At 38.9% G+C, this 24,287-nt stretch overlaps 1 protein-coding gene across 20 annotated transcripts in view; it reads right to left on the bottom strand.

Moving 5' to 3' along the window:
• The window catches only part of ptprk (protein tyrosine phosphatase receptor type K), a 133,030-nt gene that overhangs the window by 50,572 nt on the left and 58,171 nt on the right, over positions 1–24,287 (bottom strand). For all 20 annotated transcript variants that reach the window (XM_024290641.2, XM_024290646.2, XM_024290644.2 and 17 more), the window contains 6 exons: positions 16,370–16,530; positions 16,196–16,247; positions 14,814–14,872; positions 6,235–6,316; positions 4,957–5,072; positions 3,667–3,841 (listed from right to left, as the gene is read on the bottom strand). In XM_024290641.2, the coding sequence (XP_024146409.1) occupies positions 3,667–3,841; positions 4,957–5,072; positions 6,235–6,316; positions 14,814–14,872; positions 16,196–16,247; positions 16,370–16,530 (645 nt within the window). The remainder of the gene's footprint in view (positions 1–3,666; positions 3,842–4,956; positions 5,073–6,234; positions 6,317–14,813; positions 14,873–16,195; positions 16,248–16,369; positions 16,531–24,287) is intronic.

Here is a 24,287-nt window from a genome sequence, read left to right as displayed (position 1 = left end):
ATATATATATATATATATATATATATATATATATATATATACACATGACACAGAATGAAAGAGAGCGCTTGAGAAGTGGTTAAGACACTTTATTTACATGACAGTCTGTACTGCGCTTCCCTTTTCTCACACGCAAAATTAAACGCGCATTTTACCGCTCATCGTCACAACATTAACATATTTTCAGACCGCTAAACCCGGATCCATCAGGTCGCTGAACTCATATATATTGCTGTGAACTTCAGCAGAACTTTTTGAACATTTTGAACATCATCTTGTCAACATTATAAAATCAATACATGTATCACCAAATGAAATATCACGATATATCAGCAAATTGATTTGTCCCTACACCTCCACTTAACCGAGTCATCCACGTCCTGCATGTCTTTGAATCTACAATATGCTTACTTTACAAAATATAAAATTATTTCCTTCTGCTTTGATTTTTTTCCGCCTCCCATTTGACATTTCTAATAAATAAAGATGAGACTGCTCTTATTTAACATGCAAATCCCTCTTTTATGACAATATCTTATAATATAAATTTCCTTTAAAGCTCTATAACACTTTTATTGATAGTAATTTGATCTACTAGAAGGTGTTTGTTTTTAAATCAAATTTCACGCTTGTATATTGGTCACCCGTCCATGTTTCGACATGGATTTCCTACGGTTGCTTTTGCCAAAAAAAATGTTTCTGATAAATAAACATTAGCTGCTTATTAATTCCGACTGCATCAGCAATATCCCGCCGAAAGCTTGTTTTCCTAAAACACACAGACATTTTTGACCAGAGAAAGAACAAATTGATTTACTTGTAGAGGTATTTTTGAAGCGAACAGCGCTGAGGTCAAGCGACAGACAACTGAGCGCTGTCACCAGACGGAGTAAGAGCCCCATTATCAGAGATAGATATCCTTTAATATTCACATTCACGGCTCTTGCTTCTGTTTTGATTCTTTTTTCTCTGTCATCTCCATGCAGAATAACAAACATGACTCTGCTGTGCTGTTTACATATTCAGACACATTCTTGATTTTGATACTTTTTGGAGATAATGAGCAGACTATTTACATTTAGGCTTTTTCCACGCCATCTCTGCTCATCTTTTTTCCTTTCTGTCACTCCCATATCATTCTCTCCAAATCTCCCTTCTCCTTTAACCGCCCCCCCTCTCTGCTCTGTCTCTCCCGGGGAGATGAATTGAATATGTAAGCTATTGGATGTGAATGAATAAAGCATCCCATCTCAAACACACATTGGTGACACCTTATTAACCACATGTCAGATGCACATGACAGCTGGAGCACACAGTTTCCATTCGCTCTCAGCCGCATGCAGCGCAGGCAACAATGCTGCGCGCTCACATAAGCAGAAACGCTGCCTTTTAAACACAAGAATGCCACACACTGATCTACATAAATTCACACATGAGCTCTCCTCATTATTCTATATTGTGGGGGGATGTACATTTAATCAATGAGGCACAATGGAAGAGTATTTGATTAGAAACTGAATCTGACAGTCCAAAAGTTGCAAATAAACTCACAAAAATTGCAAAATTAAAAAAAAAAAATTAGAGAGGAGACAAAACAGTAATTAAAAATGCTTTCTAACCATTTATTTGCAAAAATGAAAAGATTTTCAAAACAAAGCTTTAGTTAGCAGAATAAAAGATTCCTGTATTCAGAAATTTGAAGGGTACATTTTAAATGAGCTCTTTACACACATAAAGCTTAATGGCGACAAAATGCTTTCATTTCTGAAGGTCAAAATTTATAACAAAAGTTTTAGTCTTTTGTGCTTCAGTTTGACTTTTGCTCCAAAAGAAAATCCAGTAGTGTTTTATAAAAAGGGTGCTAAACAACAACAGAATTCTGAAAGACCAATTTATTCATTAAAGCCATAACTGGATCATTAGTCTGGCTTTTCCTTTAGGCTGCGTCCAAAATGTCAAATTTTAGCACTGGAGTGCTCTATATTAAACATCGGATGTCATTTCCATACAAATGATGAGCCTTTATTCTGTTTTTTTTATTTAATTTATGAAAGGGTATGGTTCAGGTTCGACTCCTCCCTTGCTTCACTCTGAAAATAGCGTGGTCCCAAAACTAGTGAGATCAGCTGATCATTATCTAGATGACCTTCCAGTTGTCCGCTACATTATAATCCCAGCTTAATATCGATGTTATATGAAACCCGAGGAGGAAGTAATAACTCAAACTTCAGGTACAAGGGCAGCGCAGTCATCTGATAAACAAAGCATGGTTTGGAAATGATGTCTTAGTCACACACACCTGTACTGGGGGAAGTTTTGGGGCAGTCCAGACCCGTAAAGAGTCATAGAGGAACGCAGAACTCTCTTTCAGTTCTCTTATGGGTTGTGTGGCCACCTCAAGGGACGTTGTGTGTCTGGTAAACGTGTCTTAATGTATTTGTTAGGGTCATGTAAGTCACTTACGACGTACCGAAGATGGTGTTCGTTACTCACATATTCCACAATGTCACAGCGCTAAAAATTCATGGCGTCTGCACAACCTCAAAATGTGCCAGTGCGGTAAGTGGCCACATGGGCACTGGTCACGCGGTAGCATTCCAATGACAGCTGGGAATGATGCTATCATGAAAATGGGTGGGCACACCTTGGTGGCATCTGGAATTGCTGGCTGGCAGCAGCTCCTGACTGGATTACACATTTCCATTCCCATGTTGGTTTGGTTAAGGACCCCTCTGCCTCACTTTTTGACGTTTTGAGTCCTCAACCCATCGTTTTTTTAATTAAATTGGGGGTCTGGTCATTATGTTGGACGCCGTACCGGATGCAGACTAAACCTCAGGATGCAACCGGTACCCTAACCCAGTACCCTAACCCTTGCCTGGTCCATGTACGGAACCAGTACCATGTCCGGAACCAGTACCACTTCCATGGAACCATTACTGATTAGCGTCCAGTACAGGTACCAAACCATGTATGGTACAGGGTTAAGATTAGGGTACTAGTACGGTCCTGTTTACCAGGTTAAAGCTAGGGCTAGGGTACTGGTTTGTGGCCCCCGAGGTTGAGGAGCCGTTATTTAATTGGAACAGCCAGCACATCTAAAAACGAAGAGTTGGGGACACCAAGAACGTCAAATTTTGACGCGGAGGTTCCTTAACCACGTGTCAAAATGTGACGGGTTAGGAATGACGGGTTACAGTGGCATTTGTACTTGTGAACATAGGATTACATCTTAATCTAGTCATTAGTAAGGTGCGAGTACTGGCTCCTTACTGACTGCCAGGAAATGCTTTACCCACGGGGGTGCACAGGTGATATGTAAGTGCCTCAAATATGCTCATAAGACGGCTACATCAACTACAATCTGATTGTCTTGATTTCTAACAGAGAGGATCCACACAAGGAGTGCACACTAAGTACTAACGGGCCCCTTGTGCCCACGCCTCACCCACTTCACCCTTACATGTTGTATAGGTGTTTGCTATGACCTCTCCCTTGCAGCATGCCCATAGAAAAGATGTGGACGAGCATTTTCGCTCTTATGACATCTTAAGAATTTTGTGCCCTGTTCAGGCTTGCCCATTTATCTGCACGTAAGGACAGTTGTGACAAAGGGATTGGTTGGGAAACCATGGTAGCCTATTATAGGAGAAAACAAAACCTCACCTTTGACGATAAGACCTGCAAAGTTTGACACCCCAGATCCGCGCTCTGACTGGGTAACACAACGATACAGATCCTGGTCCTGACCGTTGACCTCTTTCAGGTGGAAGCTGGCAGCGAACCGTCTGTGGTTGATGGCTTTAGTCAGAGCCACAGGGATGTCTTCTCCGTTTCTCCTCTGAGCAGAAAAAAAACAACACAGGTACATGAGTTGCAGCAGTGGCTGCAGATGGCTAACTGTCTTTTTTATCTGTCAAGGTCAGAAATCAGCACTGCATCCCAAGCGTTAATGCAAAGTCGTAAACTTTAATCCCCATTTGCATTCCTGTCAGAAGGTTTGAAGGTCATGACTACAATAGGGCAGTAATGAAATCAACAGCTATTAAAACCTTAATCATGTTAACTGCAAGATGTACAGCCTGGAGTGGCTCTATGATTGCATGTGTTACACTTTATAATTGCTTTTACCAGCCGTTTAAATCGCACGCTGCTTCATCTCCATGTGTCATTAACAAATGTAGACCGCATTGCAATGCGCTCGACCAATTTTTTCCAAATAAAAAACTCTTTAAATGTAATTTTTTAACAAACCATCCACATTTTTGATAATCAGAACACAGTGGAGACACAAAAGCCTCGTTCCCACTGAGGTGTCCGGTACGGATCGGTCCGGTCCACTATTTTGAGCGATTCCATTGTAAAAATGACCCTTTAAACAGCTCCGACCCGTACCTCTTGAGGGTCCTGATCGTAAAAAAGTGGGTTCTTATGGGTTAAAATTGAAATTCTGACTATTTCTTTGTGCAATTCGACAAAAAAAAATTTCGTTTGAAAAACATGCAGGGCGGGCCACAAGCCCTCTGTTCGGCTCCTCCTCTTTATCAGAGCTAGCTCAAAACTGCACGGCTGGATAGCTCCCATATTGATCGCCATTTTTGTTGCTCCAGTAATGTTAGGTTGGGATTGTTGCTGTAAGATAGTGGGGGAGTGAGCAAAGAGAGCAACGGGAAGGGAGAGTGGGGGCAGGATTGCTTTACACCAATGGCCCCGCCCACAATTTAAATGCAGACTTCTAATACACTACTCCCACTTTGCAGAAACCACTGGAAACGCTTTTAAAATACATCAAAAGATAATTAAGCAATGACAATATGATAAAGAAAATATGTAATTGCATTTTGCATTCATCAAATAACGTTTTATTTCTTCAACTTTTATTTTATTTTGTACATTTTTAAGCTGTCTGAATCTCTATATTGGTATACACAGTTTGTGTGGTGTTTGTGATTGTACCTGAAGCCAGAGTTTGTTGCTCGAAGTGTCTCTCCCGGTGGCGATACACTGAAATGTGGCGTTTTGTCCCGCATTCACCTCCACGTCTCCAAGGCGCAGGAAATGGGGGGATTTATCTGCAGAAAATAATTGGGAGGAAAAAAGTAGAGGCAATGGAATTAATTGAGACTGGTGATTGCAAAGACTTTAAGGACAGTGTATTATCCTGAGAAATGCACTCAGTTTCAGTGCAATTAGAAGAACACAATCCTAAAATTTATATCCTTTTTTTTAATCCTTAGGTGGGTTATTCAGACCCAAACGATGAATTTACCTTTTCATTTTTGGTTGTGTAATTGCAATTATAAATAGCACTTGTGTTGTGAATGAAAACTCACAGGATCTGCACACTTGCACACACAAGCGTGTCCAGAAATGCAGCTGTGAGAATGAATGCTTCCACTGTGGAGACTAATTCTTTTTCAAATACACGGTTGCTCCCTTAAAGGCCCTGGGAATGCTCCTTAAATATATTTTCTTAGATTTTCGCTCTTCGGAATGCGCTTCACCCTTTAATAACCTTTGACAGGAAAACAGACCACAGGGAGAAGTCGCACCGCGGGGCGGAATCATATCGGACGGTTTATTTTTCACACTTTTAATCAATAGAGTCCATTAAGAAAACAGAATTATCCGTAAGGATGTCTGTGCCGCGGCGACAAAACTGCTATAACAAATTTGTGACAGCTTCCTCGCCGTCACAAGGAGCCTCCAGCAGCACGACTGTGGCTTTAGATTAGCAGACCCTGCTGTTAAGAACACAAAGTTTGTTACAAATCTTTTTCGCCTCCAGCAACGGGGGGAAGATTCGAGTAACAGAGAGAAGAAGACATGAGATGTAGCAGGAATTTAAAATGGATTGCGGCCCTCCTCTTTTTTCCTGTGAGTGAGGAGACAAGACAGCTACTGTTCACTCGGTGTGTGTCGGAGCAACTGTGCGCGCTGGAGGGTTAAAGGGAGAAAGAAAACGCTGAGTGGTCAGAATCTCCTCTCCCCATGATTGCCCTAATACTGTCTCATTTCCCGCTTCACTCCTGCTCCTTCCTCCTGTTTTCCCTCCTCGCATTCTCTCCATTTTCCCAGTCTTTCTTCGTCTCTGTCCTCTCCTGTGTCACCTTCCTGCTTATCTACCCACTCAGCTCCAATAAAAACCATCCCAGGTACAGTCTAATTAGTGGCCAAAGCCATCAGCCTTTGTTCAGCGGGCTAGGACTAATTGCTGGCATGAAAATGACTCACCACAGGGGTAGCTCAGGACCTGAATGTCATCAATGGCGATGAAGCCTGTTTTGCCGTCCGAGACTTCGGCTTCAAATATGACCTGAAGGAAAGCACACGGATCGATCATCATCCACGATGCATTGGCATTCACATCGCTTCACATCAAACTTGCATACAAATATTTGTCACAGAAAACTTTCAAACCCCATGAAAATTAACGATACAGGTGGATTCAGTATATATATATATTTATTTTCATGAATTGCCAGATAAGCTTTGGTCTCTTTTTGAAGGCTATACCCTCCACTTTTTTTACAGTATTAATTGATTTCAAACTATTTTGAAGAAAATAAAAATCCATAGAAATTTCTGTGAGATATTAATTCATGGATTGGTTTAAAAAGTGGTGATATCTTAAGGCCATGTCACACAACCCATACTAATACATACATTTTCCACGTATTTAATTTCGGTCCTTTTAGGGGTTTGAGTTGTAAAAGCCAAGGTTTGTCCGATTTGAGGACGTTTTTTGGAGTTGTCACCAGGTTGGAATGCAGAATTATACTTTGCTTGTAAGGGACTTCCAGTTTTTCTGCAGAAGCTGCTGATCCTGTTTCGTCACTTTAAAGCAAAAATTACCTCAACTCTGTTGCCTTCTCGTGCTTTAGGATACATGTTGGTGAGTGTCCTTGAATTTTGACTTTTTTTTTGCATTATGATGAAAATAATCTGCTGAAAGGGACTAAAATGTTTTTACAGTTATGGAGTGTTTTTCAAAGACTTTTATATTAGTAAGCTGTAAGGAAACCTTGGAAGGTTTGTACTTTCAAGAATATTATTGGTTTAAAGGAACACAATGGAGTGAAAATGGCAAAACAATTTGAAAATCCTTGAGAAGTGATAATACTGTTCAGAAGTCCCACTTTGATTCTGTTTTTAACGTTTTCTAAAGTGTTCCCAGCTCTCTTATATTTATGATTATGCCATTTTTAGCCTATTTTTATTTTTTTAAAGTGTTGTTTTCTAGGACATAGTTTCTGCAGGGCGGCAGTAGTTCGGTGAACATTTTCCAGTGATATTTTCACTTCCAACTCGTCTTATATGGACGTCTGGTTCGGGTCACCTTCGCGTCACTTTTTGACGTTTTGTGTGAGTCCCCATCCCGTCGTTTTTTGACATGCTGGCTGTTCCCACTAAAACCTTTGATTCTCTCAACTCATCTTGATTCAATTCAGTTTTGAGTTTACACATTTAGACATTTAGAAATACGATAATATTCTATGCATGTTTTGAAGATACTCATATTAATCTGATACAGTTCACATACTGTAAAATGTATAGTGAAATTATAATGAGATTGTTGATAGCATTCAGTGTTACACGGATTCTCAAACGGAGAAGCTCCAACAATTGTTCTGGAGGACGTTTCAGTTTGGCCACTAGGTGGCTTTAGACCTCATATGGTTACTTTAAAAAATACTTCCTTAAAGGACTTTGGAAAACTAATACCTGTGAGTTTATAAAGATGCTCATTTAGTCACAAATGTATGTTTAGGTCGACTGAGCGTTAGCATTACCCGTCCTATGGGAAATTCCATTAAACGTTAGCATCAAGCTAGCGGACATTAGCGTCATGCATTAGCTCTATCTCTACTTTTGTGGATTGATTTTTGATCTATCAAGCTTAAATTAATTCAGATCGATTCAATGATTTTATCAACCCTAACATCCATATATGACGAGTTGGGAGTGAAAATGTGTAGCATAAATAAACTTGTTTCAAACATCTTTTTTTTTCTCCTCCTGATTCACGATGATTTAAAAAATAAATAAAAAAACCCAGAAATGCTCATTTTTTTGCCAATTTCTTTCAACGTATGTCGTCCATCATCAGAAAAATGCCATAAGGTTAATATTTAAACTACCAAAACACATTTTTTGTTAAAGTCTGTCTTTAAGGATCTTGTTAAACTGGATTTTTGCAGATTTGCTCCCTAATTGTGCTGGATTTAAACACCCTAAGTCCTAAATAACACGTTTTTTGTTAAAGTTCTCAAAGTAGGCTTTCAATAGATGTCATGAAATACTTTAATGACAGATTGTGCTACATTGGTTGTGTGGAGAATACGTCTTTCCTGCCTTAAATGACAGCTTGGTAGGTGCCTGTATGAACACGCCTTCTCCTGAAAGGAGTAATTGTAAAACGACCTGCTGCTACTTAATGTGACTCAAAAATCTCTCCGAAAAGGACAAGAAAAACAGAAGCGACCTGTTGGGAGTCAGACTTGGAGTCATACTTGTTTTGGTTCCATCGGGGCATGAAAATGCAGTGTTTTCTACAAGAGCACCATGATGTTAAGCTGATTAAATCGCCCAAAGGCTTCCTGCTCTGATACTCCTGTTAGGCTGCCTCTCACTCTGATGGATGGTCTTTGTGAGTAGGACTCCAGGAAAACAATATGTGAAAGCATATTATGAGTTAATATGACGGCTGCCGTCCGCTGACATGAAGGAAATAACCAGTCAGAGTCTAAATTACTTACAGTTTTAGCGAATTTACAGGCAACGAGGCATCAGGTGCTTCAATTCATTATCTAAGGATAGAAATCAACACCTTATTGTCATCTCTCTGCTCCATCGACATCTCCTTTTAGCCATTTCCTTCCTTTAATTTCTTTTCGCTTGCGCTGCGCCGCTGTTTAGCTGTTTACTCACAAAGAGGCGCAGTAATGAACAGAGAAGACGGAGAGGAGAGAAGGTGGCTGTCAAAGGGAGCCAGAAAAAGAGCAAAGGGGTGAGCAGTTGTTGTCATTCATCAGCGGCTAAAGAAAATCTTCTGTGAGCTGTTTACCCATAGCTCATCATTTCCCGCTTGTCACACTCCTCTTTTCGCTCTGTCCTATCTTTCATTCCCATCATCCTTCACTCATAGCTTTACTGCGGGGAGCAGCACAAACACGTCAGCTGACTTTTAATACCTCCTTTTTCAGTCTGTACATGTTACAGTCTTTGAAAACGTCTATGTTTAGGTGGGAAAGGTGCTTTGATTGACATTTTGTCAAACTGATATTAAAACAAAAAACATAAATTATCTGGGCAGCACTGTGGTGTAGAGGTCAGCCTTAAAGCAAGAAGGTCGCGGTTCAAACCCCAGCTGGGGCCTTTCTGCGTGCATAATCTTTCTTCATAATCTCTCTAATTTGATAGACTATCGCTTGCTTATTTGGTAACATTTTAATCAGCACAACCTTTCCTATGACCTTTATTTAGTCGTTATTCCATGCTGTATTCACACGCTAGACATAAAATCATGCAAAAACAAAAAATTCAGTGTTATTTGTCATTACTTTGCTGTGGAAACGCCAAAAATGTTTAAAGTTTTTACAACATAGAATGAAAGTTTTAGGTGTAACTTTATTAAAAAAAACAAATTTTGTCAACAAACTAATCAACATGTTTTTGAATGAAAATACAAGACAAATTCCACATATGAGCAAGAATTTATCTCCTAATGTCCATGTGACATTTTTACTGGAATTCTTTTTGTGTCTCATAAATTTTCCTTCATTGTGTTTGTGAATATAATTTTTAAAAGAGTGTTTTTGGAGAAATTGATCCAGCTGGATTTCAGGTATGTCCGTCTACTATGAACGGCTCAATTCTTAATGGTGGCGGGCTGGACTTTTACGGTGAACCGCGCCGTTTCCACAACTTTTAGACCACGCCGGTGCTCATTCTTAAAAATTCATGGTGGCTTTTATTCAAAAAATAAATGTCACATTCTCTTTTTAATTTAATAAAATGTCAATCACAGAATATTCAAATGAGTTGAGGTATATTTTAGACGTAGTTTATGAACAAATCATGACCCTTGATGGCTGTCAAGGGACCGTCTACAATGTGCAAGCTCCTGAAAAAAGTGACTAAAAAAAGAAAATCGATTATTTCTCAAAATCAATCAAAACTAATAAAAGGTTACATTGATATGATCTAGAATACTCATGCTTCACCATTAATTTTAAGAATTTTTATGGAGCTCTGAATCACATATTCAATAATTAATCAGAAGTGTTGATGCTACAATCAACAAAAGGTCTCACATGACTAATTATCACCTATTTTTAATGGTTGATAGTTGCAGTTCTTTTGCTTCAACCTACTGCAAGTAGAATAAGTTCTTAAATGATTGAAGACAGTTAATAAAATATATATATATATTTTTTAAATATGTCATAAAAGTATTGGATTCAAAAAAACAGAATTTTCATAGAGTGGCATGAATTAATTCACCATAAAAACTTCCAGATGATTCACAGAACTTGAAAAATGATTAAAGCTGAAGGACTCATGTCAATGGAGACAATTAAAGAAAAGGATGGAACGAGATAAGCGGCAGATATTTTTTGTGACCCGTTTTCCTGAAAGAAAAGGCTTTACTGCCCATTTCTGTTTAGGACTTCCTTTCTAAATCAGTGACACCCACAAAACTAGCTGTTCTAGCACAAAAGACAACGTAAAATCAAAGTGACTCTGTGGTTGTAATTTATTGCCGCCGAAAATCAAATTTAATCTCAAGTCAGTATCTGATCCTTTTCCAGTGTGTGCAGCTAAAATGAATTCCACAAACGCCTGTAGCGTGGATTAAAAGTCATGTATTATTTTACCGCCTTTCATCATAAAGAGGAATGATGGCTTTAATCATCACTGTGAGACCGTTTTTTATGGATCAGATGGTGGACACCTCCGATCACACAGGTGTCAAACCCTGATGGCTTCCCTGCAAAGCAGGATTATTGATGACACGCATGTTTACAAGTTTGTTCAGGCAAAGTTAGCCTGGATGGCTGAAGGCAGAGAAGTGACGTATCACCACTTCAGAGCAGAGCTGGGCAATAGCATACATCCTCTTATCATCTAGTTGCATATATATCATTTTGATGTATGCATGCATGGACACCGACTCCAAAATGTTTAAAGCTGCAGGGAGAAGATATTTTTCATCTCACATTACGGTCTGAACCCTGATAAATGTGAATTTTCTTTGAGGCACCGGCTGCCTGTTTACATACACAAATATGTAAAAGCTGAAGGGGATTCTACACATGTTTCAGCAGGAAAAGAACAGGTGGTGTTAAAAGAAATAAATATATAAGTTAATAAAACCAGGTAACATATATGCACGACTCAAAAATCTCCTACATGGGAGAGTTTAAAGAGTTCTCATTGGATTAAAGGGAAAAGACTGTACGGTGGCACAAGAGCGGACTGGACTACAAAACCATCAGGTGACAACCGTTGGTGCAGTTGCACAAACATGACCATCAATCCACCAGTAGGTCTGGGGCTCCAAACAAGATCTGACCTGGTGGGGTTTCCATGATCATAAGAGAGTGAGCGATGAAAACAACAGGCCAAAACATACACCGTCTTTGGTGATCTCAAAGCATCTGGGACCACAATCACCAAGAGACCCATTGATAGTAGTCATTCTTAAGAAAGCAGATGCGCAGACTCGCCAAAAAAAAAACACCTTAATGACTTACAGACTGACTGGTACCAGGTGCCGTGGTCAGATTAGACCAAATTTGAGCTCTTTGGCATCTACTCAACCCGTCGTGTTTGGAGGAAGAGAAATGCTGCTTCTAACCCCAAGATCACCATCCTCACTGTTAAGCATGGAGGTGGAAGCATCATGCTTTGGGGTGTCTTTCTACACTTCACAGTTTGGATGGGAGGAGAACCACCAGGAGACTTAAAATGGGTCGTAGATGGGTCTTCCAACAAGGCAATGACTCAAAAGATACAGCCAAGGAAGGGCTGTAGATGAAGCATATCAAGGTCCTGGATGGGCACAGCCGGTCTCTGGACCTCAATCTTATAGAAAACTTATGCATGAGTTGCAGCTACAAAGTATTAATGATTTAAAAAGTAATTTTCAAAGAAGATTGGACCAAAATTCCTCCTAATATGTGCAGAAATCTACTCATCAACTATAAGAAACGTCTGTGCTACTAATGTACTAAGATCCAATTTGAATTCGTCCCTTCTCCCTACCCCTCCATTTGTAGGGACATTTATACTGCTAGAGGTGTCTAAAATAGTTTTTTAAAAGGCCTACCCTCCTCGTAAAGGGGGTTTCGAGCCAGACTATGCCCCCGGCGGAGGAGAAGGACTTTTCTTTGCGTGGGTGCACTCTGAAGCACAGAAGTTTACATTTCAATGTAAGTCATGACTCTTTGTTTAGCAGGACTTTTTTAAAGTTATAAAACCATTGTTGTTATGGATATTTGAGCGCAGGAGCGTACCTGACCAGCGACTATTAGTGATGTCATCGAGTGGAAGTGATGTCCAAATTCAGAGACACGATTTTTCCATAACTCTCCGTTTGGAGGGTTAAATGTAGGGGTAGGGAGAAGGGAAGGGTTTACATTGGGCTTGTCTTTCCTGCTAGAGGGTTCAAATACTTATTTCACTCAAAACAATCAAAATAAATGTATATAACTTCTTAACAAAGGATTTTTTTATTTTCTTTATGACTTTCTATTTCTCTTTTCTCAATAGATCAAATACTTATTACCTTCACTGTAGACTTAAGCTACGTACATACCGGCGTTTGACACGCCTTCACTAATGCAGGTTCTTTAGCCCATAATGTTCACAACGGACAAACAGGGAGGGGCTTCTTCATTTCCTTTTTTTACTATTTACTAGCACGTCTGCCACCTGCAGTTGGAAGAGGCTCAGTGCACAATAGTGACGCGGAACAAATATGGGAAATAACTGCAATTATTCATTTTTCCTCCACGATCAAACAGTTGGTACGGTGTTAAAAAGCGAACCATCCACACGTTCCATACCAAATAAGTCCCCGATTGATCAAAGTTGGACCTAGTTCAACGTCTTTTCAATGCGTTTAATACGCAGAACCCAAAAAATATCGTAGAAACTTGCGTGAAGGAGACAGTTCTGAACGCGGAAGCCCGAAACGCGAGTTCACATACTTTTCATTGCTAGTGGCAGCTTTGTTTTTTTATTATTTATTTCAAGCTAGTGCACACATATGTACTTGCATACAACTATACAAATACATATTTACATATACCAATAAACGCATGTTGCCGAGGGTGATGTGAACGTACAGTAGCTTTAGTCTTGCCTTATAATAGTCAAAAACAACAAAAAAAAAACAGAAAAAATATGAACTTTTATTATTTATCATAGAAATGTCTTCATTTTCTAGATTTAACCCTTTAACTCTGAGGCTTCATCGATAACACTTAAAAATCTTTAATGCACTTTAACAAAGTTACAGCAAATCAAAGAACATAAACACTGGAGCTCGGGTGGTAATGGGTTAGTTGAAGACTAGCTCTGAAGCTACAATTACACCGCCATCAGAGACTTGCATTTAAGCCACTATTTCAATGAAACGTCTATGAAAATGTGTTCAAAACTCATGTTTGTCCATTGCTACACACATTTTTAAGACACTATTTGGGCTTTACTTAGAAAACATGTTAAAATTTGAAGTATTTGCGTTGAAATTCCCTTTTCTCTGCTTCGGAATCCATTGAGATTGTGTTAATTTTGTAGTTCGAAGGATGTGGAATTTGGGATTTTCCTGGTATTAAAGGGTTAACCATACAAATGGCAGTAGGAAAGTATTCGTACTCTCCTTCAGTGTGACTATAAAGAAATTATATTAGGAAATAGTGACTCTTTTTTAAAAAAAATACTAGCAGAAAACCAGTCATATTTGTTCACAAAGCGATTCAACTGTTTACAGCTTTGCAATGCGATCATCTTGAGTGAAAGCTGAAACTTAAAAAGGAAAAACAGCAAAGGAATCCAAGCAAAAGCCTTCATCAAAACAGTCTCTGTGTATGTTTGTGTGCATGTCGTATTTCTTTGCTGCTGTCTGTGTAAACGTCTACATGTGGAAAATGTTTCCCTTTGAGAAATAAGCCTCATTATATCTCAGCCTAAAGTGCTAACACAGAAACATGCTCAAACATGACAAAATAGCTTCATAACCTCAAATCCAATAACCCCGTCTGCAGCCTGGAAAGGCTACATGCGCCGCTGCTAACCAGGATGATTATGTTCAATTAAAACATGTTGACACACGTATTTCAAGCTGGTGGGCTCCGCCTACAGCCGCCGTGGTGGACGGGGCTGCAGATGGGCCTTTTGGAGGATGCTTTCACACTTAGCCTTACAGAGGTCTTACATGGTCCCCAGGCTGTGTGTTAACACAATCAGTGTGTGCGCCTGCTATATCACTCAGCTACACCCAAACAAACACATCTGTCAAGAGGAAACGCACACACATGTAATGATTACAAATAAACTCAGCCAAAAGTTGCTCTAAAATCTATTCATGCTGTGAAGATAAAAAAATATATATATATATTGTAAAAATTCAAAAAACCTTTGTCAGAGATGCCTCAAGTGGAAACACACATAAACACACCATAGCCTGAACGTCACCTCCTGAGCCTCAGTCAACACAAATAAATCAGCAGCTTGCCTCACAGCGTGCAGCCGTGTCTGCAAAGCTGTAAGTGAACTCTTCATGTAGCGTTCGGGAGATTTACCTGGTATTCGTTAGGCCAGAAAGTGGACACGGCGAGTTCGGCTTTCAGCCAGTCTTTACCTGAAAAGCAGACGTACTCAAAGTTAAACGAAAACATTTAAGTAGATCAGAACTACAGTGGCCCTGAAGTGCAAAAAAATAATAATTTTAGAAATAAAAAAAATATGAGAAACCAAAATATAATTACAAAAAATGAAACCAAAGAAATAAAACAATTATTTATTATTTTTTGTTATTTTTACTTGATTTATTTTTTATTTATTTCTTTTTGTTTTTTACATTCCCAACTAACTTTGTCTACTTCAGCCTTACAATACTTGTTTTAAAAATGTATCTTTTGGAACCTTGTAAGGATTATGTTACGTTTTATATGTATATAAAACTCAATAAAATAAAATAATATAATTTTTAAGGTGTCAATGTTCACATATTCATCAAAAAGAAAATGCATTAGTACTGAGTATATACAGCAAATAACTTTTGGTAAAAATTATAATCTAATGTTCTCATCCAATCAGCGTTGTACCTAACTTTTCTTCTTTTGTTTCTTTTTTTTAATTTCTGGATTTTACTTTTGTTTTCTGAAACATTTTTTTCCATTTTTAAAGGACATGCTAAATCAACTTAATGAGCTTTTAAGTGTATTATAATGTTCATTCTTCACTCTAAAAAGGAATTTTGAGATTTCTGAGCAATCCTCTAAAAACCTGCGCCCTGAGCACCAGCCCCTCCCAACCCACAAAAACGAGCGGGTTCTCACGAGCTGATGTCACAAAGGGAGAACCGCCCCTTTCAGGAAGAGTCTGCACCATTAGCACCGCCCCCAGGCTAACACAAAAACACACTTTCTCTACAAAGATAGTAGTGATCCGCTAGCTTCATCGCTTAGCTATTTAGCTATTTAGCTAGCTCTGCCGCATAGCTAGCCCAGCCACTAGCCCTGGCTACTAAAAGCAGATATACAACATGCACATTCATCTTTACAAAAGTTCAGATGTTGTTTGTTTTCATGGGAGAAACACAGACACAATCCGAGGCCGTTTCTAGGATGACGTCATTAAATGGGCGGTACCTACAACCAGTGAAAGGCGGAGCCTCAGAGATCAAGGCATCTCACTTCTAGGTAGAGAAAAACTCATATTAATGACTCATATCTAATCAGTCATGTCCCATAATATCAACCTTCTCTTTTTTTATAGTATTTTATTGTGTTTTCTAGAAATCACTTTTGTTTTCCAAAATGCTTCATTTGTATTTCATTAAATTTGTTTAAATTGTGTTTTGGTTTCTGGGATTTTGTCTTCTAAAATATGATGTTTTGCGTTGTAGTGATTTGCACTTCAGGTCCACAACAGAACAACGGAATGAAAGAATCCAATTTACCAGTATACGTGGTCACATTCCAAATGGGATTCGCTAACGGCCCCTTGTTAACCTACAAAAACACAGAATAGAAAATTAGAAAAGCAGAATTGCTAAAGTGTCACAAAATTTCAAGCCCATAAAGACCCAAAGAAGAGTTAAAAAAGATCAATTCTGCATTCTGCTGCTACATACCTTCACCAGGACGTTGAGGGTGCCGGGGCTGGAGCCGTCGGCGCTGGTGAGGAGATAGTTAAAGTCGATGCAGTGAGTGTCATTCTCCTTCATGACTGGCAGCTGGAACTTGGCCTTCTGCCCGACATCATGCTGAGAGACATCCACGTACATGTAGGAGCCTGGAAGCAGAGAAGACAAAAGGTTACAAAACTGTTCCAAATGTTCGGAAATGTGAAAATCCTGCTTCTTTTTTCAGTTATTCTAAAATGTACCGTTTGGACAGTCGAGGTTATGAGGATGTAATTAGTGTTTGCATAGGACTACTTTGCTAAAATACATAGTTTGTGTTGTAAAGTACTCAACCTCACACCACTTTTACACCCAACACTCATTTTTTTCTTCAATCTCTCCATTAAATACAATCAGTATTTGTAAACTTGAGAATAAGTTCTGTCGACTTTAGTATTTTGGAAGTTTTTTCCCCATCTGTCACTTCTGACTGATGCAGTGACCTGTTCCTGCACTGAATGACTGTGAAAAATAGTGCTTGAAATAATACTTAATCTGGATGTACTAACAGTCTGCCCATCCAGATGCTGGAGTAATCAGCACCGACCTCAACCAGATGCTGCCGCACTGACATGATGAAACAGGATCCTTTCATCTTGACGTCTTTTTTTTTTTCATTTAGCTCATTAAAAATAGAACCAAATAGACAACTTAAGAGAATTCAGGAAGACTTATTTTATTTGATAATAATTTTAAAACTTTTTTGACAAGGAAATGTCTTAAAAAATGATTTAATGCAAAGTAGAATGAATCTACTATAAATTTATTAATAAAAAAATGCAGAAAAATGTAGAATTTTTTTTGTATTTTTAAAAATGAAACATCTTTTCAGCTTGTATGTATGTGTGAACAGAATTTTTAACTTTTCATGGGTTGATATTCATATTTTTGTAACTTTTTTGGTCATTCTTTCATCACCAGAGGGGCACCAACTACTTTTTCCGTGTGATTAAAGTGGCTGATAAAATGCAAAGGTCATCATTTGTTTGAGCAAACAGTAAATTTGCTAAATTCAACACTCACTGTTTGACTCTTTTCTGACATTTTAGAGGCTTTAAACAAGTTTACAGGAGCTATTGATTTAATGTTTGACATTTAATAATTCCAGATTGCCTAAAAGTGAAATAACACAGGAATGCAGACAATGCTGACGGGATAAAAAGAACATTGGTAATTATGAACAACTATATTTCAGTGTCATATAAAGTGCAGCATAATTCTATTTGCAAATTGCACCATTTAGATTGTGTGCCGCACAATAAGATGTGAAACAATAGTGATTATCTGTTATTGTTTAGCTAATCTACTGTGAGAAAATCCATCCCTCTGTGGGACGGAGCAGAACATAACAGGATTATGACCACGATAGAGACGCGCACGTCAGCCTTTCAGAGCTCCTCCATTCATCTGTTATCTCCTTTATTGCCAACATTATTACCTTTGATTCCAAAACACAAAAGGATTCATAAGTTTACAGGAAACCCTCACATCCTGGCAGTGAACGTCCAAACACTCTAATCTATTTCCAACTGACATGTAAACGGGATGGACATCGGCGCCGCTTCTTTTTTATTTTTGGCGGCAATAATGAGAAAAAAGTGACTTAAAGATGGCTGCCAAGGTTTCTGCAGGAGCTAAAAATACTTATATCAGCCCGAGACCCAAATATGTCACCGAACAACACAAGATAAGACAAAAATAAATATGCGGCTGCCTATTATAAAACTAATAACAGCAAATTGATAAGAAGTAAAGATACGAAATATGATTTCCAACAGTATTGTCCAGCCGTCTTATTGTTTACCTGTGGGACTGAGATAATAGCACCCAATCCGAGAGGAAAAATACTGCTGGAAATAGCAGCCGGAGTCTTGACAGGCCACGAAACTGACACAGCACTCATGCAAACTTCATCATCCCAAACACATCTGACACCTTAAGTCTGCCGCTTTCCAAAATGGCTGATGTCTTTGAACTGCCAAAGTCTAAAATGGCTGTGATTACTACAAAGTCGCGGGATAATGATAAGGCTAAAAATAAAGCTGTGACAGCCTTAAGACCCAAATATGTCACAACGTCTACGGCGGCGCAGCGGCGTTTTCTTTGGCACAATAACAACAGCTTGCAGGTGGAAGAACAGCTGACAGAGTCGTTTCATTTGAAGCATCTAAAAGGTGCCACTGATGTTACAGATGCAAGGCATCCAGCAGCAGGAAAATAACACGCTTTTATTATGAGCCTTCACCAGTATGATGGTAACTATAATCGGATGTGGAAAATAATCAAAATGTTTCAGTAAAAATTCGTTGCCTCTTTGATTGCTTTAATGTAGCTTTTGATAAGTGACGAAAACAAAGAAATAAAAATCAATTTAAAGTTATAAATGCTGTATTTTATACACTATAAGGCACACTTAAAACCTTAATTTTCTTTAAAATATGGAGTGTCTTATATGTGGATCAATTTTGGTTTTGATTACCAATCTCAAACAAGAGTTGGTATTTTATAAATACGCTAACGTGTCTAACCCAGCTAACATGTAGCGTGTAGGACTGCGTTTTTTTTTAAATGACGTTAGGAGTTAGCGTTATCATAGTAATGTTTGTTTTAGCAACTAATTCTCATTCCCAAGTCGTCACATATTGACGTTTGGTTAAGGACCCTCTGCGTCAAAAATTTGACGTGTCACCAACTCGTCGTTGTTCAAGGCTCCTCAACTTTCAGGCCACAAACCGATACTGTTCCGGTACCGGGACGTGGACCACACTGGTATCTTAATCCTAACCTTAACCCGATACAGAACGCGGATCTGTACCTGTCCTGTACGCGGTGCCAGACGTGGTTTCGGGTAAAGGTACTCGTCACGTCCCGACGTTTGGTTCGTGCCTGGTACCACGTCCAACAAAACAACCCGACCCCTGATTTAGTTGGAGCAGCCAGTAGTCAAAAATGATGAGTTGGGGACACCCAAAACCTAAAAAAGTTTCCAACCGTATGTCTATATGTGATGACTTGGGAATGAGAATGTGTTGGTTTTGGCAGTATCAGTCTGTTTATTTGTGTGTGTTTCAATGTTACAGCATTGACTGTATAAGTAGGAACTGGACTCCCCTCTCATGTTCCAAATAGGAAGTACTCGCAGTTTGTAAGAAGGCAAAAGTCCCATAGATTTCCATTGAGAAATAGTAATTTCTCAGTCATTTTATGTCAGAATAACCATTCTGATATATTCTTCTTAGCTCATTCTTTCTTATCCTATTTTTTTGTAAATATATTTTTTTCTTTATCACAAGTTATTCAAGTTCTAAACTGACCAATCAGATGCCTCAGTAAAAGCATGTGGTTCCCGCTGGCCCCGCCTCGAGCGTTTGATTGACAGATTTCTCCGAGCCTTCAAACAAGGCGGAGTTCACTTTTGATTGGCGACAACAGTTCCTTTAAAAACGTGACTCAGCGCGACTCGGACTAATTGCTGTCAAAGAGTTACAATCGGTTACAATATGGAGGTAGACGTATCATGAAAGCCCTAGCCTGATTTCGCGAGGGCCAAAGTTAATGCATTTCCTATGGGGGACCTCGACGCTTGCTTTATCCAGTTTGTACTTATACAGTCATTGGTTTACAGGTATTGTGCATACGCTAACGTAGCTAACATGTAGCATGTAAAAAGACAAATTCCTATTAAAGTCTAATTGATGGACTAATCTCCGGTTAGTTTGTTTCTCTTATATTTTGTGTTGCTTATATTAGCGGAGCCGGATAGGTTGATATTTCAGACTAATTGTGTATTTTGTACCATGCATTTTGTGGTACAAGCACCAAATTTGTCATAGATGTCTTTTAGAATCCACTTTTTCAGAAAAGTACTAACTACAAGAAAGGTCAAAAATGGCGGCCATTGTTAAGATGACGGTCAACTAAAGTGTTACAAAAATATTGAAAGTTTATTTGCCCCAGTCTCAAAAATATGGGCTGTTAATGCACAAATAAAGTCTATGAAGCTTGAGGGTCACCTAAAGAATATTACAGTATCATATGTATATTATACATATTATATATATATATCTTTATATATAGCCATATTATTATATTTTCTGAAATAGGGTAGTCTTAGGTAGATCTAAGCCAAAGTTGGTGCTTGTACTACAAATTGAATAAACATTTTAATACCCGCTCCACTATATATGACAAAATTATTATTATAAATTTTTATTACTATTATCCAGCGTGCCTCATAGTGCGGAAATTGCTTTAGTTTTAACCACAATCATGGAGGTACACGATGAAACCCATCATTCTGGATTCTAGAGCTACTTCTACTAACATTTTAAGGACTTGTTTATAAACACATGACTATATTGCCATCATTAAAACATCCAGTTTATCTGTTGAATGTCTTGTTTCTTTTTTCTTATTAAACAGAGGAAGACAAGCCAGAGCAGAGACATGTAGGGAATGGCATGCCAAATGGCTTTAGAGTGTTATTGGCTGACAACATTATGAGTCAAGAGTATCTGCTTTAGTCCACTGAGCCACTGAGCCCCAGCCCATGAATGTTCATCTGGAACAACGATACACTATATGCCCCGCCATGGTGAACAGCCAACGCAGAGGACCAGTGGGATTACAGACGAATTTTAGCTTTCCTCTGTTACAAACACTGCCAAACCATTCATGCCATTCTATCAGAAGCTAAACACTGGGTTATGACAGATTGAAATATAATTATTGACAGTGAAATGACTCAATAAGTGGTGCCAAATTTAAAGCCTTACCCGTGGATACAGGCTGTCTGGAGTCGAAAAATGGGAAAACCGGTGTGGGGCAAGAAGGTGGCACACACGAAGTATCAAGGTCATAGATCCCTGGACATTTTGTTCTAGGGCTGTTCTGACAGATTGTAGCGAATGCTTATACAACATTCAAGGGTTAGTAAGGGTGAAGTAGGTGAGATGCAGGTATGTCTTACAGATTTTTTATTTTACAACCACCACCAATCCTGTGGCTCTAAGCGCTGTTCAAGTGGCCTGACTGTTATGCTACGTTCACACAAGGCTCAGAAACGCGCCTTCGAATGACCACTTCCAATGAAATGTGCGTTTCTGGCTTAAAGCTTAACTCTTGCATTAATGTGTCACTATAAATGTCTGGTTTTGGGAAAATAAATGACCAGTGAACGTGGATTGAGAGTTAAACCAAGTCAAACTTTGACCAGTCAAGGACTCTGATTTGAGTATTTTTCAGTTGACTCAAGTCCCAATCATTTAAAAATCAATCATGAAGGAGAAATTAATGTCTGGTTTCTGCACGGTTGGAATTATATGACAGTCTTTTAAATATTGGAATAGAGCTACGAAAGAAAAAGCCTAAAGAAAGATTAGCAAGATTTGCAACATTTCACACCAAGCCTCTTCCAACTTTGAGAACAAGTGCTAGTATCCATTCTCTTCTGGGTCGTGGGGTAAGCAGTCTATGCTTCCCTCTCCCCGGCCACTTCCTCTAGTTCCTCTGAGATTACCCCAAGGCATTCCCAGGCCAGTCGATAGACGTAGTCTTTCAGCATGACCTGGACCTTCCACGTGGCCTCCGCCCAGGAGGTTGTGCCCAGAACACTTCTTCAGGGAGGCATCCGGACCAGACGCCCAAGCCACCTCAACTAGCTCCTCTTGATGTGAAGGAGCAGGGGCTCTTCTCCAAGCTTTCTTTGGGTGACCAACCGTCACTACTTGTTGGAGCCATTTGTCGTTCTTTCTGTCACTACTCAGAGCTTACGACCACAGGTGAGTACTGGAACAAAAATTGATCAGGCTAAGTTCTCTAAGTACTCGTGAACAAGATCCCAAAATATTTAAGCTCCTCCATCAAGGGCATGAGCACTACGCCCACCAAGAGAGGGCAAACAACTTTTCTCTGGTTATACTGTATGCTAAAAGCATATTCAAGAACACGCTGATCTTGAAAGTACATCACATGCCCAGTATGTGATGTAGCATAAGTCTTAACAAAACTGCTAGATTTCTTGGCAAAGATTCTAAAACTCCAATGCCTTTTCCCAAAATGACTCTCTATCCCCGTTTCTAAACGGCAAAAAGGTTTGAGTTTGTTACTTTAAAACCTGCCAACAGGGAGACAAACAACTCATACAAATTTTTCCAAAGTGTCCTTGGGGTAAATATCTAAGCACCCAGCTCAACCACCTTCCTAACATGTAAGGAGCCCTTTTAATCCCCTGCAGCCACCTCATTTCTCACTCCGCTGCTGTTATGAACACATCAAATGTCAGTTTATGCTCCCGTACCTTCAGGCAAGACTCTGAACCTGCCCTTCAGCAAACAGCCATCGCCCAACCATTAACCTGCTTTGCCACAACTAAGGCCTCCTCTTCCCATTAGCTTCCACAGACATTAATACCGCTCTCATTCCAGGCATTACCTCTGCCCCCCCCTGGGTGAAGGTATTTAACCTCCCTGAAGTGCCAGCTCTGCCCAGCAGATTTGGTATTTATGGAAGACGCTGGTTTTGTTCAAACATATGCAAAACCACTTGTACTTGTGGCGTTCTTCGACAGAGAAATAAACTATGAAATGGAAAATTCTAGAATGCTGGTGTAAACATGAACCTTTCTGGAAATGTCGCATAAAGGAGGGTTGTCATGATAATAAGCATGCGATAAAAGCATTATTTATACCACAATCTGAGAGGAGGAAGAGTGAAAAGTGACCCTTTTGACTTCCAAACACTAAACTCTTTTATTCTAACATACAATCTTCCTTCTTGGGCTGGTTTAAAATTAAGAGAAGCAATTCACTTTCAGTTGCTGTTATAACATTTTGCTTTTAACACCGAAGCAGGCAACCTTCCCTGTTCGCCGCCGTTGATTAATGACCTCATATTCTGTTAATTAGACCTTCAGCCCTAAGGCAGAAAGATTTAATTTCCCCTTCATCATCATCAGTGAGGACAAAAAAGCCAACTGATTAGAGAGGGGAAAAAAAGAGGGAAGAGGAGGATTGTTGAGACTCCAACCATCAACTTTTCCCTTCTCAGAAAAACGCACCTTGAGTTTCAAAATAAAACGTTCACATGTCTAAATTGGATTCTTTAAGAGGTTAGAGGAGGGGTGTCTAACTCAATCGCACAGGGGGCAAAAATCCAAAACACACTTTAGGTTGCGGGTCGAAAACGATAAACATTTATCACTCCCATGATTTAAAAAAAAAAAAAGTTGAATAAGCCCCTTTGGAGGTAGAAACATTCTCAGTAACAACCAACATTTTATTTATTTATCAATTAAGTATTGATGTAGTCTACAATGAGGCTGTTTAAAGCACCTCCATGTAAAATATTTTTAAAATGTGTTATTTTATTTATCTATTTATTTACTTCTTTATTTGTTTGTTTAGTTTATTTGGTAATCTGTGGTTTGCATTATTTGCTTTTCCTTTGAGGTTGAATTTCTTAATAAAGTTCAATTAAATCCAAGTGATTCAAATCTATACAGGAGGTGAACAATTTCAAAAGCAAACAAAAGTGCTTAACTCCTTCAATTCTTTGAATTGCAGTCAAACTTTGACCGTTTGCACAACTAACATCATTCCAGTGGATTCTAGAGCCTGAGAAAAGCAGCTTTGCTCTAAAACGTAGCACTTTAAAAGCTTTGTGCTGTTACGCAACACTTAAAGACTTAAAAGTTGTGCATATCAGCTGCTTCTCTCAGGACTCTGTTGGAGTGACGTTAATTACGAACAGATATTAAAATTTTAAAGATAATTCAATAAAAAAATTGAATTATCTTTAAAAAATTTTTTGAAAAACTAAATGAAATGTTTCTCTTGAAAGTAAAACCTTCACTTTTACAAGAAAACAT

The sequence above is a fragment of the Oryzias melastigma genome, linkage group LG24 (genome assembly GCF_002922805.2).
Source record: "Oryzias melastigma strain HK-1 linkage group LG24, ASM292280v2, whole genome shotgun sequence".
NCBI lineage: Eukaryota > Metazoa > Chordata > Actinopteri > Beloniformes > Adrianichthyidae > Oryzias > Oryzias melastigma.
Note: the sequence above shows the minus strand (reverse complement) of the source record. Positions and strands in the feature narration are given on the sequence as shown.